This window comes from Podarcis raffonei, chromosome 8, assembly GCF_027172205.1.
Source record: "Podarcis raffonei isolate rPodRaf1 chromosome 8, rPodRaf1.pri, whole genome shotgun sequence".
Lineage (NCBI taxonomy): Eukaryota > Metazoa > Chordata > Lepidosauria > Squamata > Lacertidae > Podarcis > Podarcis raffonei.
In genome coordinates, this window is record NC_070609.1 from 38,133,419 (window position 1) to 38,152,415 (window position 18,997).

The 18,997-nt window shown below is 49.8% G+C and overlaps 2 protein-coding genes across 9 annotated transcripts; one reads left to right on the forward strand and one right to left on the reverse strand.

Moving 5' to 3' along the window:
* Positions 1 to 350: 350 nt before the first annotated feature.
* Positions 351 to 11,535, reverse strand: ZNF319 (zinc finger protein 319). 6 transcript variants are annotated; one of them, XM_053399347.1, is made up of 4 exons: positions 8,973 to 9,065; positions 7,163 to 7,304; positions 3,777 to 3,922; positions 351 to 3,676 (listed from the first exon to the last, which is right to left on the reverse strand). In XM_053399347.1, the coding sequence occupies exon 4, from the start codon at positions 3,673 to 3,675 to the stop codon at positions 1,912 to 1,914; it is 1,764 nt and encodes a 587-aa protein (XP_053255322.1). In that variant the 5' UTR covers position 3,676; positions 3,777 to 3,922; positions 7,163 to 7,304; positions 8,973 to 9,065; the 3' UTR covers positions 351 to 1,911. The 6 variants fall into 6 exon arrangements, with proteins under 6 accessions (XP_053255322.1, XP_053255318.1, XP_053255316.1 ...); XM_053399343.1 differs by lacking the exon at positions 8,973 to 9,065 and adding an exon at positions 9,319 to 9,416 and having other exon boundaries at positions 351 to 3,922; XM_053399341.1 differs by having other exon boundaries at positions 351 to 3,922.
* Positions 9,294 to 18,404, forward strand: USB1 (U6 snRNA biogenesis phosphodiesterase 1). Of its 3 annotated transcripts, none has more exons than XM_053399350.1 (7): positions 9,294 to 9,398; positions 13,018 to 13,178; positions 15,181 to 15,364; positions 15,961 to 16,014; positions 16,295 to 16,400; positions 16,868 to 16,948; positions 17,766 to 18,404. In XM_053399350.1, the coding sequence occupies exons 2-7, from the start codon at positions 13,061 to 13,063 to the stop codon at positions 17,868 to 17,870; spliced, it is 648 nt and encodes a 215-aa protein (XP_053255325.1). In that variant the 5' UTR covers positions 9,294 to 9,398; positions 13,018 to 13,060; the 3' UTR covers positions 17,871 to 18,404. The 3 variants fall into 3 exon arrangements, with proteins under 3 accessions (XP_053255325.1, XP_053255323.1, XP_053255324.1); XM_053399348.1 differs by lacking the exon at positions 9,294 to 9,398 and adding an exon at positions 11,690 to 11,876; XM_053399349.1 differs by lacking the exons at positions 9,294 to 9,398; positions 16,868 to 16,948 and adding an exon at positions 11,690 to 11,876.
* The last annotated feature ends 593 nt before the right edge of the window (positions 18,405 to 18,997 follow it).

An 18,997-nucleotide genomic window follows, 5' to 3' on the forward strand; every position in this document is an offset into this window, starting at 1 on the left:
AAAAGGACCCTCCCTGCTTTCCTGAGCAGTTCCTGAGCAGACATCAGAGGGAAGGGGACCGTTCCTTTCAAAACATCCTGCTTAGCAGGCGACGGACGAGGTGACCCACCCAGGCCTTTTCAATTCAATCTGCCCTGCCTGCTGCAGAGCACAACCGGATGTTCTGCAAGACCATTCCTGGCCTCTTGGTCACCAGCTTCCTCCCCAGAAAAGGAACAGAAGAGGAATTTTCATGACCGGTGTCACTCCTGTAGTTACGCAGCATATCATGAACTCACTATTCAGTAACGTCAGAATGCAACGACTTTACCTGAGCGGACGTCTTTTAAGGATTCCAAGGGACAGCCTACTGAGCTACACAGATTTTTAATGAATATTAAACTGCTTTTTAAAAAAAGCAATATGAAAAATAATGAAGACAAACTCCATAAAAGTTAGTTCTATACAGTTGAGGTGTCGTGAAAGACAAGTCAGCAGGCCCTGCATGTGGACAGGCACACGGCTCTGGGTCTTGAGAGGCAACTTTGGCCAGACCCATCCCAATGATCCACTTCTGTCCTCTTTTCATGTCCTGGGCAACTGGCAGGATGGATCCAGGGCTAGAAAATGGCCTTCCCAGTGCCACTCTGTGTGTCCCATGTGAAACAGATAAAAAACAAAAGCTTTTTTTGAGGGCTGCTCCACCGACAGTTCTTGCTCTACCTGCTGCAGCAGCCTCCCAATTTAATACAGTTTGGGGGCTGAATGTGGAAAGGGCAATAAACCACACACACACAGTGTCCCACAGAACGGTCCCAAAGGAAAGCATTTCCAAAGTCTCTGTGATACCAGCTGTAGCTTATCTTATTGCCAATCATACCACTAAAGCAAATGGCGCTCCTCTAGATCACAATTCCAGGACAGATCTAGCAGCGCATTTTGAATGCTCCTTCCACCAAATTCTTTTTTTAGTTGCATGTAAAAAACAAAACAAAAAACTTTCCTTCCATTTTGATAAGAGCCTAGAAACGACACAGAGAACCTTCCCCCCTACAGTGTGAAGCTTTGCTCTGGCTTTAGAAGACATTTAAATATGTAACTGTGTTCCACCACACCCTCCCTCTCTGTCGCCTTTCACGCTGCCCTGGGACCACTCACACCACTGGCTTAGACAGCACCTTGAGAGCTCCGGTGTTTGGAGGAAATGAAAAGCCTCTAGCCCTGACGGCTTTGGACAACAGAAGCCAGGAAGAGGAGCACAAGGCATGGCTGCTCTGGGGCCTTCTCTCTTGGATGTATAAGGGTGAAAGACTAATCGGACCATCTAGTAGCTGGTTCCCTTCGAAGTTTCCCTCTCTCGGATGTACGCTTGAACTGAACAGACGCACATAAGCAGAATTTCCCTAGGGATGGCACCTTAAGGGAAGCCGCGCCCACTAAGTCCATCTCTCACCATTTCACCTGCCTGGCTTCCCTTGCTGCGGAGTCCTGCCCTATAAATCTCAAGCAGCAAATTTCTTTGAATATCACACTCCCCTCTGCAGACACTAATGAATCATGAGGGGCAGGGGTGGGGGGAAGATGAGGATCTGGATTTGGTTGGCAGGCTTAAGGAACATTCATCCTGACCCAAAAAACAGACACTGCGCCTGGAGCAGCAAAGCAGGCCTGAGTCACAGCTGGTTCCGAAGGTACACTCAACCCATTCATAGGAGCAAATGGGCTGAATTGACCAATTGCTGAGCTCAGTGCTCACACAGAGGCCACCGCTGCTTGCTCTAGCCCTCCCCACCCCCTCCACTGTTCGCAGGTTGGTCTGCAAAGGAGAAGGAAAGGGTCCCACATGGCCTAGTCGCTCGCCGTAGCCTAAGCCCAGCGCCAACAGGGCTTGAAGGATGACATGAACCTTTTCCCGCCAGCAGGGGGAGATGCTCAGGGCAGGCAAGGTGTCACGGGGTACGTGCTGTCAGTGGAGGTGTGCTGGGCGCTGTGCTCCTGCAGGAGGCCCAGGTCCAGGAAGCGCTCCCCGCACCACATGCACTTGTAATGTTGCTCCCGGGTATGGACGCCGTGGTGCTTGTTGAGGTGCTCGCGCTGCTTGAAGGCCTTCTCGCAGGCGGGGCACTTGTAGGGCTTCTCCCCGGTGTGAACCCGCCGGTGGCGCTGCAGGTCGGAGGCGTACTTGAAGCGCTTCTGGCAGTCTGGGCACTTGAGGGGCCGCTCGCGGGCTGGGTCACAGCGGTGCTGCACGAACTCAGAGGAGGAAAAGAAGCGGCGCTCACAGAGGGTGCAGCGGAGGGGCTTCTCGGCGCAGTGCGAGGCCAGCTGGTGCTTCTGCAGGGCCGAGGCCCGCTTGTAGGCCTTGCTGCAGGCCGCACACTTGAAGGGCCGCTCGGCGCTCTGCACGCAGCGGTGGCGCAGCAGCTCCGAGGACTGGCTGAAGCCCTTCTGGCAGGCGTTGCACTTGAAGAGGTTCTCGATGCCGTGGACGTGCTGGTGGTAGAGGAGGTGGGCCGGCTGCACAAAGCCCTTCTCACACAGGGAGCACTTGAATGGCCCCACCGGCAGCTCCTGCTCGGCGGAAGGCGCTGGCGTGGCGGTGGTGCCCGCAACCGCCTTATGGGTGCGGCGGTGGCGCATAAGGGCGTACTGCTGCTTGAAGCTCATCTGGCAGAGGTCGCACTGGAAGGGGCGCTCCGTGCTGTGGGTGCGCTCGTGCTGCCGGAGGTCCGAGGGGCGCCGGAAGGCCTTGTGGCAGGCGCCGCAGCGGAAGGGGCGCTCCCCGCTTGGCGTGCAGGGGTGCTGCAGCAGCTCGGAGGACTCCTTGAAGTGCAGCTCGCAGACGTTGCAGCGGAAGAGGTGGGCCTCCCCGGAGTGGGCGTACATGTGGCGCACCAGGTGGGAGCGGTGCTTGAAGGCCTTCTCGCAGACGGTGCACTTGTAGGGCCGCTCGGCGCTGTGCGTGCGCTTGTGGTGCACCAGGTGGGAGGACTGGCTGAAGCTCTTGTCGCAGAGGCTGCACTTGTACGGCTTCTCCCCGGTGTGGACGCGCTCGTGCCGCGACAGCTCCGAGAGGTGCTTGAAGGGCTTCTGGCAGATGGAGCAGCTGTAGGGCTTCTCCACGGGAGTCCGGTTGAGTGCGGCTGGCTGCTGCGGTGGCGCAGGCTCCTCAGGGGCTGCCACAGCAGCCGCAGCGGCTTTGTAGGTCTTCTCACAGATGGAGCACTTGACGGCGGCGCTGCCGTTGTGGACGTTGTGGTGCTGGGCCAGGGAGGTAAGCAGGGAGAAGCCCATCTTGCAGACGCCACAGACGAAGGGCTTCTGCTCCACTTGCAGGCACTGGTGCTCCAGGAGATCGGTGGCCTGGTGGAAAATCTTCAGGCACTGGGTGCACTGGAAGGAGCGGTCATGGCCCCCCTGCAGGCACTGGTGCTCCTGGGGGTTTGAGAGGTGCCCCAAGTCGTGTCCACACAGCCCGCATTTTGTGGAGGGCTCTCCGCCGCCAGTTGGGATGGAAGTGTGGTGCTGCAGGCTGCTGGGCTCCGGCTGGAGGAGGATGCCGTAAACGGCACAGCCCAAGGGATTCTCCACCACAGCGCTGGAGGTGATGGGATGCTCCGGGAGGGCAGTGGTCCCAGCATGGTGCGGCGCCGGCGGTTGCTGCTGTGGGGGCTGCTGCGGCCAGCTTTCTGACATGCTGGGGAAAAGAAATCGGGGTTTCCACAATAAGGGCTTCAGCTTCTCGACTGAGGCAAATCAATTAAGGAGATCTGAGTTCGCAGCAGTTGCTCCCAAACCTGGAGGTGACAAACTCGTCGCACTGGGCGCAACAATTCCCCACCGCGGTACGTCTCAAACCAAAGCAGACACCAGCAGACGGGACATCCTAAAGGATGCAGGAGGCCTTTTGCCTGGCACCAGAATGGGTAACAAGGAAGGGAACCTGCAAGGAAAGACAGCAATTCAGACAAAAAGCTGCTTATCTCGCTTAAAAAGTATATTTAATCTACTAACGATTACCTCCCCACCACCCACAACTGCAGGGAGAACAAGCAAACAAAAAATTTATTTTAGGCCAGAGACCGCAGGCTGGAGATTGCAGAAGTGTTTCTCCAACTAGGGACAAACCTTTTTCCGTATTGAAAGCTTATATTGAAAACTTACACAACAATTGTTCACAACTCTGCCATGCAAGTTCCAAATACACGACTATACTAAAAAAAAAAAAGCTCTGCAGCTCAAAGCAATTGCTACTGGAGAATTATCAACGGACACTTCCAAGGCTAGCCAGGAAGGCAGTCTTGAAGTTAGCAACAAAACACTCACTAATTAAGAAACGAGAACTCCCAAATGAGCAACTGGAATGGCTGCAGATCTCTCCTGAAGGACCCACCCATTTCAAGACATCCTGCACTAAACTTTGGAAAATATTTTTTTTAAAAAATAAGAAGCTTGGAAGCAAGCAGCTGTCGCCACTAACATTTTAACTCTAAGAAGAGGCCTATTTCACTAGGGGACACACACTAGTTGCAAGCAGCATAGACAGACATGCACAAGATATTTATGGAACAAAAAATTAGACAATACACGGACAAGAAGGCTCTCAGTGGCTACTAGCCACAATGGCTTTGGGAATCCCAATAAGTGAGAGTACTATTGCATTTAGGTCCAACTTGTGGGCTTCCCATATGTATTTATTGAATTTATATCCTCGAAGGAGCCCAGAGTGGCAAACACATCCACAACATATAAACAAATGAACAAAACATCCTATTGTGCATCAATGGGGACACCACACACAATTTTGTCTTAAAGGTTTTGGTGCAATGGTTGGCTTTAGTGGAAAAGTGAGCTGAAAAACAACAACTGATGTCTGAGAGGGGTCAAACTGAAAAGTACATTTGATGGCACGGGGTCCCCTCTCATAACTTATGTGACTCAACAGGAGGGTCAATTTATTTCACCTGCATCTCAAAAATCTATGTAGCTGGACAAGATTCCCAAACATTGTTGGTCACTGGCTTGAAAACCAGAGCTAAATGAGACAAAAACATTATGTGCTTCTTGAAATGTGCTTTACATTTTTTACTGTGAATCTGTAGAAAGCTATCCAACTTTCTCATTTTATTTGTGACGCTAGAGTTTGTGGAGGCGGGGTGCGATATCCAGGCTAAATTATGCCTTAGTTTCGGGTTTTGTTCCTGTTTGTTTTGTATTTTATCTGTTTGTACATCCTACAAGAATCTTTTGATGAACTTGCTTTTTAAAAAAAATCTTAAAAGAGTTAAAATGTTATAAAAAGTTTCAATTAAAACATAGTCACCTGGCTGGCCACTGAGAGAACAGGATATTAGACTAGATGGAGGTGTCCGGCCTAACCCAGATTCAGGGCTTATCTAATGTTGTTATGCTTTTTAAAAGACCTAAACAATCCCTTTGTGTAAGTCTATATGGCCAGGGTTCCCTTTTTCATACCCTTTTCAATCTACAGTCTGCCCAGGAGCATTTATATTGCTTTACCATGCTTGTTGTCCTTTAAAAACATCAGCCCTGGTAGATAATTTGATAATTTAGGTTGTAGGGCACACAGTGCCTGTGATGTCAAGAGAACTGAGTACCGTATTTTTTGCACCATAACACTCACTTTTTTCCTCCTAGAAAGTAAGGGGAAATGTCTGTGCGTGTTATGGAGGGAATGCCTACGGGTGGCAAGCCTACGGATTTTCCTCCTCTAAAACTATGTGCGTGTTATGGTCGGGTGCGTGTTATAGAGCGAAAAATACGGTATTTTCTCTGTCCGCTCATATGCTTGGGTAGGAAAGAGCTTGAAGAGGAATCCAGGAAGCAAGTAGAACACACTCTGGACTCAAGCTAAGCTAGTAAGCCAATATATTGCAATGGCCTAACCTTCAGGCTAAACACACCTGAGGATATTTGACCTCTAGAACCTGATGCAGCCATATGAGCTTATTAAACATATTAGGGTAGCATATATGTTGCGGGGGGCGGGGGAGAGAAGAAAATGACTGATGGAGCCAGAACCCAGATGTCTCAGTTTCTTTTTATTTATTAATAACCTGGTAGTTTGAAATGGACCCTTTCCCCAGAGATCTGTGTGGCATTTTAGTCTCAGTGGCACTTCTGGAAAAAAGCTGGTCAGCTTGCTGGGATGCGGAGAAAGACACGCTTCTGGCTACAGTTTCGTCCCTGCTGAACTAATAGTACACACCAATTCTTCAAGATCCATTTTCTGTTCCTAATGTTCAACCTGACATCATTTCCAAAGCAAGGAATACCCATTCCATCATGTTTCCCCCTCACTGATTTGGGGAGCACAACCAGGGGCTCTCCCAGGATCGACTCTCTCCTCCTCTTCCTCCTGCCCAGATCTCCATCATTCTGATAGCTCCTCGTTGTGCCAGGTGTTCAACATGGAACACCCTTTGCTGACCTGAGGCACCCCCATCCACTTCAATTTTAACCTCAGGATTGTCATTTGTCCAGTTTTAACTTTAACTTTAATTTATTTGAATTAATTTTGGGATGCATTTTAATAAATTGATTGCTTGTTTTTATGCATGTTGTATTATTTATATGATGTTAGCCGCTCTGAGCCCGGCTCTGGACGGGGAGGGCAGGGTACAAATAAAAAATTATTATTATTATTATTCAGTCAGCAACCACTGTAGCCTGGAACATCTGGAGCATCCCTGGTTGGCAAAGGCTGACCTATTTATATCCACACACAAAAATGCACATCTAAAGTATTGTGAGATTTGTTTTGTTTTTCAGCCGAAACCAGTTTACCCCAGAGTGACTGGGGAAACCCAGCCAGATGGGTGGGATATAATAATAATTATTATTATTATTATTATTATTATTATTATTATTATTATTATTGAAAACTCTGGAAAACTGGGCTCTGCCCAAGCTGGAGCTTCAAAATACACTTTCCACTGATCACAATTCTCCTTTGCCAAAGATTGTCCACACTACTAAGTTATTTGCTAACCTGCCCCATCAAAAGTCCATGGAACAGAGCTGGCTATAAATAAACATCCAGAAACAGGGCAGGATGTCACCAGGGACTGTGTGTACAGTTCAAGCTGCATCTCTCTGGACGGCAGCAAGCACTTGTACAAGCACCCTGCCACAAAATGGGTAACTCAAAGGCCAAGTTCACTTTCTACATGGCTGGCATGGGATGGGTCAAGGCCGTCCCTCCAACCTGCCTGCTTTCACCTCTGTCTTTCCTGCCATAGCACAAAGGGGACAATCCATTTTGTACTGTGCTCAAGATTGTTGTTTTTCGTTCTTTGAAGACCCTTGCACAAAGAAAATAAAAAGTTTAAAATTAATATAAAGAGGCAGCCAGGTAGACAAACATCATTTGTTGACAATATGACATCAGCTCTGCAAACACTAAGCTGAACGCTAATCAAAGTTGCATCTAGCATTTGCATAGCTATCTGGAAAGCACAAAATACAAATCTGAAATAAATCCCTACTGCATCTTCAGCCCATCTTTTGAACCCCTCTGTCTGCTGGATACCAATTAACCATACTTCCCCAGTCTGGTACCATCCAGATGTTTTGGACTACAACTCCCATCAGCTCCAACCATCACTAACCTATAGTCAGGACTGAAGGGAGTTGTAGTCCAAATCTTCTGGAGGGCACCAGGTTGGGGAAGGCTGATATAAGCATGCAGGTGACAAAACTGCCCCAGGGGATGGGAAGAGCTTCTCAACTGTCCTCATGCCAAGGTCTGACAATACCATACAATACAATGAGGGTAGGTGTGTGTGTGTTAAGATGGTTGTCCATGTAAGCAAGCTAGCAACAGCCAGGTATCAAGTGGTAGAGAAGCAGAAGCAAAATGTCCCATGGAAAAGAAACAATCTAAGAGGGGAAAAGCTCAAGAATTCATGCAAGCAAATCCACAGCCAAACTATAGGAAAGAAACCTTCCAGTTTGGTGAAGCAGAGCCACCTATCACAAGTTTTCTTGGAAATTGGTCTATCTGGGGACCAGCCTTAGAGCTTCAGAATTTTACTGTAAACTGGTGCCCTCCAAATGTTTTGGTACTATAGCTCCCATCATCTCTAGTGATCACAGCTCTACTGAGCCCAGGGAAACATCTGTACACCCTGTTGCCAATCCATCTACTCTCTCAAGATGTGTAAGACAATATAGCAGCATAACTGTGAACTCTCTGCTCCACTACCTTAAAACACTGGGACATTCAGGCAGACAAAAAAAAAAGGTACTTTTTCACGCAGTGAATAGTTAAAACTATGGAACTCACTCCCACAGGAGGCAGTGACGGCCACCAACTAGGGTGGCTTTAAATGAGGGCTGTTCTTAAGTTTTTAAAAGCAGCTCCATTTCCTCACTCAAGGGCACGATAATTTGGCCAGATTCTCTGCTTGAGCCCATCTTTCGAGAGATGCTCAGCCGCATACATCTGCCCTCTTCCAACTTACAGAGAATTTCACCTTGCCAGGTTTTGCAGCTCAGTGGCACAGCATCTACTTTACACACAGATGGTCCCAGATTCCCTCCTCCAGGTAAAAAAGGATTCCAGGTGGCATAGAAAGGCTCTTCTCTGCCAGAGACTTGGGGGGCTGCACCCACCCCAAGAAGCCAGATGTAGGCTGGACAGTCCAGAGCCCTAGTGTGGCTAAAGGCTGCTTCACAGGTCCTCTCCATTCAGGTTGCCCAGGGCCACATCCTGCCTACCATGACTGCAGAAATGCCCTGGTGGGGTGACTGGGTTGTTAGGAGCTTCTCCACATTGCAGAGCCCACCGAGATCGTTCATCCCCATTGCTCTGTAACGGAAAGGTTCCCCCCGCCCCCAGCCAAGATGCCAGCCTTTTTTTGGGCCAGGCAGGCGCCCTCCGGATGTTGCTGGTCGCCAACTCCCATCAGCCCCAGGCAGCTTTGCTAGCCAAAAACATCTGGAGTTGCGGGGGGGGGCGATCTACACACCTGGAGGGCCGTAGGTTGCCCAAGGCCGCCGACCAATAGGTTGCGACGAGGCCGACCGGGTCAGGCGAAGGGCTGCCTCGCCCCGCCGGCCCGGGAGCGCCGCCTTACATGTTATCGGGGCGTCTCCCGTGCCGCTGGCCGGGCCTCGGCCTACTCCGTCCAAGGAGCAGGGCAGGCGGCCCCGCTCGGGGCCAGGAGTGCCTTTTTCCTCCTCCTTCCTCCGCCGCCCGCAGGGAAAGCGACCGCCACCCCGCTCGGCTCCGTGTGGCCGGCGGGGCAGGAGCTCCGGGGCGAGGAAAGAGGCGCTTTAGCTTCGCCCTGCCCAGCTTCCTCCCTTCTCCCCTACCTGGAGAGCGAGGCCCGGAGGTGTCTCGCGGCCTGCTCGCCCCGTCGGATCCCCGGCTTCGCGTAGTAGCAGTCCCAGCGGTGAGGAGAGGCGAAGCGGCGGCGGCTAGGGGAGGGGGGGCGGCGTCGAGCCAGCCGGAGGAGGGGAAGGAGGAGGCAGAGGAGGAGGAGGAGGAGGAAGGGGCGGCGTCCAGCAGGGGAAGGACCCAGCCGTGGCATCGGGGCCGCCCTCTACCGGACCGCGCGGAGAACTGCGGCGCGCTACGCTCGGGCCGGGTGAGGAAGGAGGAACCGGGGGGAGAGGCCTCCGCTCCGTCACTTACCGGCAAAACTGTAGCCGATGCTGCTGCTGCTGGGATCCTTTGGGGACTTCACCCATAGCAGGATTAGGAAGGCAGGCAGGGAAGCGGGGATCCTCTTTCGCACCCAGCCTGTGCCGTAGCAGCCAGTTGCAGCTGCGCATCCCCGACGCCAGAAGCCGCCAGGCCTCCAAATCCCCGGCCCCGGGTCAGCAACAATAATAACCCCAAGGCAGGAGAGTTCACACGATGCGCCCGAAAGAGAGGTAGGTCCTCGCCTCTCTCTCTCTCTATTGCGGGCAATAGAGACCCGAGGCGGAGGAGCAGAACGGATGGCCTTGCTACGAAGTGGTCCAGAGGGGGAGAGAGAGAGAGAAGCGGGTGTGCAAGGAGAGCAAGTGTCAGTGGGGCTGTTGCGGGTGAGCATGGCTGGCTTCCGGCCCTCTTCCAGGATATTCCATTCATCTCTCCCTCCGCCCCCTCCCAGTAAGTTTGACAGTGGAACGGATTCCCTCAGAAGGTGAAGGAGTCTCCTTCATGGGAGCTTTTTAAGTAGAGATTGAATGGTCATCTGTCAGGGATTCTTTAGTTGCAATTCCTGCATTGCAGGGGGTTGGGCTAGATGACCCTTGGGGTCCCTCCCAACTTACAGTTTGATGATTCCGCCAAGCTTTCTGTCCCCTGCCTCGGCCTCAACAGTCATCCAGTCAGTTCCATGCCCATCTGACATTCTCAGGAGTCCTTAGGCTGCTGTCTCCCCACTCCAAACAGGTTTTGTTTCCCAAAGTTTTCTTGCACTTATGCCAACCTGGGGTGCATCCCCCCCACTTCAAACCTTATTTGTGGCTGCTGGTGCCATGGAGCACAAGCCCTTGGAGAACCAGTGTGGTGTAGTGGTTAGAGTGTCAGAGTAGGACCTATGAAACCAGGGTTCAAATCCCCTTACTTGGCCATGAAGCTCATTGGGTGATGACCTTAGGCCACTTGCCGCCTCTCAGCCTAATCTACCTCACAAGGTTGTGGGGATTCAGTGAGGGCAGGAAGGTCCATGCATGCCACCTTGAGTCCTTGGAGAAAAAGGTGGGTTATAAATGCAATAAAACTACTGAGGTCACTGCTAGTATATATATCAACCTTCACCCAAGCTGGTGCCCTCCATATGTTGGATTATCAGGTTAGCAAAAGCTGATGTGTACAATTCCAGAAATGAAGTTGTGCCTGAAGTGATTGAAAAATGCTCCACGGCTTCACTACCAACTAACTGCAAGATGCGTTTGACAGGTTGCTTATTCATGGAGCAACCCAACCACTTTACGAAGAGTTATGATTCTAAAATCTGGTTAAATTGGAGCTGGATCACGCTTTGAAGAGTTGTGAACTTTACTAGAAGAACAAAAGACTCAAAGTTGTAAGTCATGATATTGGAAATGGATAGTCAACGTTCACACCTTTCAAAGGAAAGGAAAGAGATCTTAATCATGCAATCTCACAATGTTCCTTCCATGATAGGAAAATGCTCTAAAATACTATTGCTGTGGTAATTGACTCATTGCAAAATTCAGCTGGTTTTATAAACAAGACTATGCATCTTAGTCTTGATGCTTACCTGGTGCTTTCCCGCACTTACCCAAATTAGGAAATATTTGGGAGAAATCATGCAGTTCAGAAATAATGAGCCCCACTGACTTATTTTCTATTTTGCCCTCGTTTCCCATAGTATTTGTAATGAATTTTAATAACAAAACAAGTTGCAGGGGGGAAATGTTTTTTTAAATAGAGAAAGTTATCACAGTTGCGATACAACGATACGATTTACGAAGTCAAATATCAAAACACACCAATTCGATGCTGAAACATGATGATGATTTCCACCGTTCGTCTTATCGCTCGGCCCACTCGCGAACGCGCGGGAAAAGGCTCTCCCGAAGCGACCCGTAAGCGACTCCCAGCGCTACGCGTCGCGAGTCTAAACGTCTATAGCCACTGCCGGGCGGCACCAGCATGACTTCAGCAAGCTTCGCTCATTAAAAGAGGCGCTTTTGCGCAGGCGCAGTAGTCCCTCTTTCTGTCTAGGTGGCGGAAGTGGAGATCCTGACGTGCCGGCCATGAGTAGAGTGGCGGCGGTCGCAGGTCTGGTGGGCTACAGCAGCTCCGACTCGGAAGATGAGAGCGCATCCTCGGGAGTGCAAGGGGAAGGCGGCGAGGCCGGCGGCGCAAGCTCGGTGGAGGGACGTCAAGGCCGCCGCTCTCCCGGCGACAGGTGGGCGTATAAGTTCAACACAGAAAGCCCCCCTTCCCTTTCATCCGAAAAAGACACGCAGAAAAGGAAGACGGAGTGGGGAGGGAAAAGGAAAAAGGCAAACTCGGGCACCAGTTCTTAAATATTTTTTGTAAACTGCTTTTAGGTTGTTGTTTTCCCCCCTACAATCGAGCAGTGTATAACTTTTAAGAAATAAATAAATAAAATGGCAGGTTCTTGTAAGGACCATCTAGATTGGGAACAATTCAGAGGCAGCAGGAACAGTTGGGCTGGGTCCTGCTTTCTTTCTCTCTCTCCCTGCCACCCCAGGTTGCTAGACTGGTTTGTGCTGCTGTTGCCCCTTCTTCCTCCTCCTGGCACCTATTGGTAGATACCTCCCAACAGTTCCATGCACTTCCTGGTGCAATTGGTGCCAACTGCTGTCCTTTAAAGCACCTCAGTTTGGTGTCTGCTCCTCAGTGCCGCCCCTTAGGGTCTCAAGGCAAGGTCTGCGCCTTGCTGCTTTGGGGCCCTTTTGGCAGGAGAAAGCACCAGCTGAGCCAGGGGTCTTCTGCAGAAGCCCCAGCAACTGAGGTACCGCCATTCCTTATTCTGTCCCAAAGCTGAGTGGGTTGGGGCACAGCCCCATCCTGCTACCCACCAGAGTTTCCCAGAGGTTTGCAACAATTAAAACAATTATTAAAATGCAATTCAGACTGAAATCAACAGCATAGCAATTGAAATAAAGGAGATACAGGGCTGCGGTTAATTCACAAGGCAACAATGTTTTTGCTTCTCCACAAAAAGCAGAGAGTAAGTATTTAGTTACAGTACTTTCCCTAGAGCAGGAAAAACCCAATTCTAGATACAAATTTGATGTAGGGAGGTGGTCATCTGAAATATTTTTCTGCCCAGTTTTCCTCAAACCTCACTCTTTCTGGGCATGATGAGTTGCTCTGTTTCTTCATGCATTGCAGAGCCATTAGTATCCAGTCACTCAACTTATTTTTTGCACTCATCTGAGTGCTGAAGTTGTGGGTAGGGCATGGACTGAAAAACGTGTGCAGTGTCCAGGGGCCAAGAGTCATTTGGCCTGTTTTGCTCCAAATGAAGAGGAGTATTAAAAGGGCTGGGAATTCTCTTTTCTCCCTCTGCCTTGCAGCTCAACAGCTCCTCGCCTTCCTGTGCCAGACAGCGTGCTAAGTATGTTCAGAGATCAGGAGGAGGCAGAGACAGTGGTGGACGACAGCAGCAAGCATGGAGGCCGCCTGCGGACCTTTCCCCATGAGCGAGGCAACTGGGCAACACATGTCTACGTGCCTTGTGAGTGCCCTTCTGCTCTTTGTCCTCTTCTCCGACCCCAGTGTCCCTAGGAAGTCAAACTCTGGAAACACACATCTTTGGGATTCAGCCAGAAATGGTACCTTTTCTCCAAGGAGCAGAGCCCTTCCAGCTGTTTGATCTGTATAGCAGAGAAGTGCCATTCCAATGGGCAAAAGGAGGGAGGTGCCCACAGAGCCACAGTGGCTGACCAGACATCCTTAATAGAACTGTGCCTACTGACACAGAATCATAGAATTGTAGGTTTGGAGGAGACTCAAAGGGTCATCTAATCCAACCACTGTCAGATGGCCATCCAATCTCTGTTTAAAGACCACAAGTGAAGGACAGTCCACCACCTTCCTGGAGAGTTTGTTCTCCTGTCAAACATCTCTTACAGTCAGAAAGTTCTTCCTGATGTTTAGTTGGAATCTCCTTTCTTTTGTCATTTAAATCCATTGGTTCGGGCCCTCCTCTCTGGAGCAGCAGAAAACGAGCTTGCTCCATTTCCCATAGGACAGCCCTTTAGATATTTGAAGGTGGCTATGGCGCTGTGGGTTAAACCACTGAGCCTTGGACTTGCCAATCAGAAGGTCGGTGGCTCGAATCCCTGCGACGGGGTGAGCTCCCGTTGCTCAGTGCCAGTTCCTGCCAACCTAGCAATTCAAAAGCACATCAAAGTGCAAGTAGATAAATAGGTACCACTCTGGCAGGAAGGCAAATGGCGTTTCCCTGCGCTGCTCTGGCTCGCCAGAAGCGGTTTAGTCATGCTGGCCACATGACCCGGAAGCTTTATGCCAGCTCCCTCAGCCAGTAAAGTGAGATGAGTGCCGCAACCCCAGAGTTGGTCACGACTGGACCTAATGGTCAGGGGTCCCTTTACCTTTATCATCTCTCAATCTTTTCTCCAGGCTAAACAAGTCTAAGAGGATAGCTCTTTTCAAACACCTCAATAGAATGCCACAACTGATGTAGAAGGTCCCTGGTTCAATCACCAGCATCTCCTGGTAGGAATGAGAGAGACTCTCCCTGTCTGAAACCCTGGAGAGCCACTGTCAGTGTAGACAATACTGATCCAGATGGGCTAGTGGTCTGACTCTGTATAAGGCAGCTTCCTTTGTTCCTATTCATAATATGAAGTGGGAGGGGGGAAACCAGATCAGAAGCACCACAGATCATTTAACTACAACAAAGTGTTGCGGTGTAAAGCACTGCTCCAGATATGATCTTGTCCACTCCTATGTCTGCCTCATAGGGACATCACCACCACACACACCTACCTTTCATTAGAGCTGACCAACATTCCCCCAGTTACATGGGTGACCCTGAGTGTTGGCAGGAGGCTTAAGCCATATCTATGACACCACACCCTGGGTTTGGCTACAGGCATATCTGCAGTGCCTTTCCAAAACCACCATGGAGCTTTTTCACAGACACCTGTGAGCATGCAGCTCTTCCCTTTTCTGCACAAAAAACCCCATCACTTTCCCCCTACCCCAAAGTTCCTGGAAGCTGCCAGTTTGCTACCTTCCTCCCCACCAACAAAGCACACCTCAAATCATTCCACAGCCAGTGGGCAGTATCAAATGAGCAGCAAGTGTTGAGGGAGGCCCAGATGCAGACCTCACCTACTCACTCCGTGGGGTCTCTGCTTCTTGCCTTGTTCTCTCCCAAACCAGAACACCAGCTCAATCACACTCTCCAGCTCTTTGTGCTCTCCCCCACCCAATATACAGAATAATGCTCTGCTTCCTCCAATAGCAGAGGTAATATAGAGCCATCATGACTAGGGGAGGCTTGGGGTAGACAAAGAGCATCTTTCTCTACCCATCCACAGGTACTGGTTGGTAGTGGCTGTAGGGTAGAGGAGGCCATTGTAATCCACATTTTACAGAAGAGATTTGAGGCATGGAAAGTATGACTTACTACCAAGTTGCCACCGCAGCTTAGCAGAGATGCACCCACCTGCTCCAATCCTCCACTGTTGTTCTACCGTTCTGTACAGATGAGGCTCAGGAGGACTTCCTCGACCTGCTCCAGCTCATCCTCCTGCGTGCACGTGCATCCGTGCCATCGTTGACGGCTATGGCAGAGTTCCACATCAGCCTTTCTCAGGGTGTGATCCTGCGCCACCACTGGATAAGCCCTGTTGTCCAGTCCCTCAAGGAACACCTGGCTTCCTTCCCCCGGTAAGATGCTTTGGACCCTTAGACCACGCCTTCCTCTTGCACTTTGGGCACCACCTCCCCTTGACCCAGTGCATATTCTTAATCCACACTTCTTCTGTGAGGAAGCAGACAGGGCATTACTGACCTACACCAAAAGACACCTCTCCCTGCTCACCCCTGAATCATGATGTGGATTGACTTGTGGAACTCACCCACCCTTCCACATGGTTACTAAATCAGCTGACCTTATTCCACTTGAAAATTTGTGTGCAGTTTTTATACTTTAGAGCCGTCTTTGCTACAGCCTGGTGCCCTCTATATATTCTGGCACTGCCTGGGGCTGATGGGAGTTGTAGTCCAAAACATCTGAATGGATGTGGCAAGAGCTGTTTTAGAGAACAGCAGCAAAACCTGGATCAGTAAAAGGGAGCAAAGGGAAAGGTAAGTGTGGAGAGCTGTAATTGCTGGAAGAGAGTGACTTAAAGGCTCCAGGGAGGGGCAAATCAGAAAATGCACTCCCCAGCCCCTGGGTCTCAGTATGCCTTACTTCTTCTCCCCTGTCCTCCTTCTCCTCTTCATCTTGCAAAGGAATCAGATGGATTCTTTCCCCATTTCAGGTTCACCTGTAGAGCAGATCGGGTGAAGATTTACACCAATGATCCCAAAAGCAGGTGAGTGAATGGCACTGAGGCTACTCCTCAGAGAGCCAAAGGCTGCTTTGCATCATGTCCTCAGGCTGAAATTGCCAGCCATCCTGTAGCTTGATTGGCACAAGCAGAATAATTGCACAAGGACAAGGTTGGTAGAGAGGAGGGGGAAGCCAGTGTTTGCCTCAAGTGGGGCAGCATTCTATTGGTGCCCCCTCAGCCCTTTGCCTTCTGGGGCAAAGTGGGCACTCACGGTAAACATTAACATTGAACTGCTCTAAGATTCTGTCAAATCTCTCTGCAGGACCTTCATTGGCTTGGAGGTAACTTCTGGGCATTCTCAGCTCTTGGAGTTGGTTTCTGAAGTGGACAGAGTTATGGAGGAATTCAGTCTCCCTTCTTTCTACAAGGTAAGACTTCCACTGCTCTAGGAGGGAGTGGAGTCTGCAAAAAGAGGCTGCTGCTGAATGACCAAGGCCCTGGAAGTAAACAGTTTATTACATAAACTGTTCATTACATTATATATATAATATATAGTTTATTTTATATTATAGATACATAGAGAGATAGATAGAGATTATTACATTATATATATACAATTACCAACCGAGAGCCCTCCAGATATTTTGGCCATCAGCCCCAACCAGTATTCCCAAATAAGACTGCAGATCTCATGTGATATGTGTATAAACTAGCTGTGGTAACATAAACTTGTTGAAGAAACCAACCAGCCCACCCAAAGCCTCCCTCTTTGCCCTGGAGTCTCATTTCCATGGGTGCTCAGCTCCCACCAGGAATTCTGGGGTGGTGGCACCTAGCTGGGTTAGTGCAGCTTCTCCAGATTCTTAGCACTTGCTTTTTCCTGGCTTCTGTACAGAATCCCTCATTCCATCTCAGCCTCGCGTGGTGTGTTGGAAACCTTTCTGAAGAACTTGAAAGTTGTCTTCAGGAGTTGCAGGTAACCACCTTGGATGTCATTCACGAGCATAGAGGTTTTAAGGAATTAGCTTGCTCAGGGGGCTGAAATAGAGGTGTCTGCCTTGGCATTTCTGGAGATACCTTTTCAGTTTGCAGAAGTGCTCAGGGCAACATCTGGTGAGGAAAAGCTTACCTAGGAATTATTGAGCTTTCCTCAACCTGGAGTTCCACAGAGAAGGTTCTGCAACTATAAAGCTATCTCTACATCTCCCTCTTCTTTAAATCGGCCTTCCCCAACCTTATGTCTTGGACTACAATTCCTGCTGGCTGGGGCTGATGTGAGTGCTGCTCCAAAAAACATCTGGGGAAGGCTGATTTAAATGTTGATGGGAGACAGAGCAGGCACACAGGAAGGTTTGTGTAGGGGAATGTGCTCCTTCCTGCACACAGGACCCACACTATGAAGGGCTCCAAAAGTTAAAACCAGCAGCCTTGAAATGGACCTCAGAACCAATTAGTACAAAAGTAGATGGGCCCAGATGGGAGCACAAAGCCGTAAGAACATTGGAAGAGCTCTGTTGGATCAGGCCAATGGCCAAACTAGTGCAGCATCCTGTTCTCGCAGTGGCCAGCCAGATGCCTCAGTGGGAAACCCTGGAAGCACAAGATCCGAGCACAAGAATGCTCTCCTCTCCTGTGGTTTCCAGAAACTGGTATTCAGAAGTATAAGCCCTCTCCTACCCACATTTGTCACATATTAATACGTCCAGCATGCTGCCTGTTAAATGTTATGGGGCCAATCAGATTCCTGGGCTCTGCATAATTCCCACCCTTCTCACCTCCTTTGTCTTTTCCAGGAGATTGTGAATAGGTTTGAGGACTCTTCATACCTTGTGCGAATCCCTGGGGCCGAAGTCCGTTGCAAGTCTGGCAAGAAGATCTTCTCCTTCCCTTTACGGTAGGAGCTGGGAGAATAATCCGCAGCAGCCGCCAGCTGAGGATGGACCTTACCTACTTTTTCGCCAGGACACAATGAATGGTCAGAAGCCACAAATGATATTCGTGGCTCAGCAGTAAGATGGTGGTAGCCCCTTGCCCCCACTGCTCATTGTTAAGCATCTTGCAAGTGATGGGCCTAAGGTGAAGGGTCCAGTGCTACAAAAGAATGCAGAGGATACATTAACAGCCACAGCTTCGTGCCAGGATGATTATTGAGGGAGTTGTGACATGCAAAAGTGCCATTCAGTTTGAGGGCCAGTTGAAAACGATGCTCAGTTTGAAGTGGACAACAGCTGAGTAGAATCTCTCCTGATCTGGAGGACAACAGAAATTACCCATTAGAAGTTTGAGAGGATTCCTGCCTGCCCCTAAAGCTGATGTCACAAGAGGCATTTTGCTCGAAAGCATCCTTGCTGGTTGAGAGCATGAAGCCTCCTGGCTGTCGGACTGAGCTGTTAGCTAAAAATGAATCAAATGAGAAACAGAAGTACAGATTCCCACCTATATACTGGGGTACGTGGTGGTGCGAGAAGGGGCATTGGGTTTTACCATAGTAGTGTTGTTGTCAATTGGCCAGATAACCACCAGGGGTCAGTGTTGAGTTGGCTTTCCTTACCATCACTTCACAGTCTGCGTCTTAATGGAGGTTTAATTGCCCTGTCTTCCTCCCCATCCCATGCTGGTTGGGGCCGATGGGAATTGTAGTCCAAAACTTCTGGAGGCCACCAGGTTGGTACGGGCTGCATAAAGGGTCTATAAAGGTATCTCTCAGGGAATTCTCAGCTTGCCCAAAAGGCCACCACACCAGAGTTCTGTGGGGTAAAACAGGACAGGTATACCAACTTACAACTGGTTTAAGAACAGAGTGTAGGAAAAACAGCCTTGATTTGCGGTATTGGGGAGTGGGGTGCCAATTGGAGCTGAAAGACGGTATTAAATATTTTTTTATAAGTGTAAATAAATCTGCAAAGGTTTGAATTAAGTTTTATATTGCTGTTACAATCTGCCTTGGAATTTTCAGTGAGAAACTGTATCAACAGTTTTTAATAAATATAGTTTCCTGTTGTTGGAGCTGCTGTCTCTAATGCTC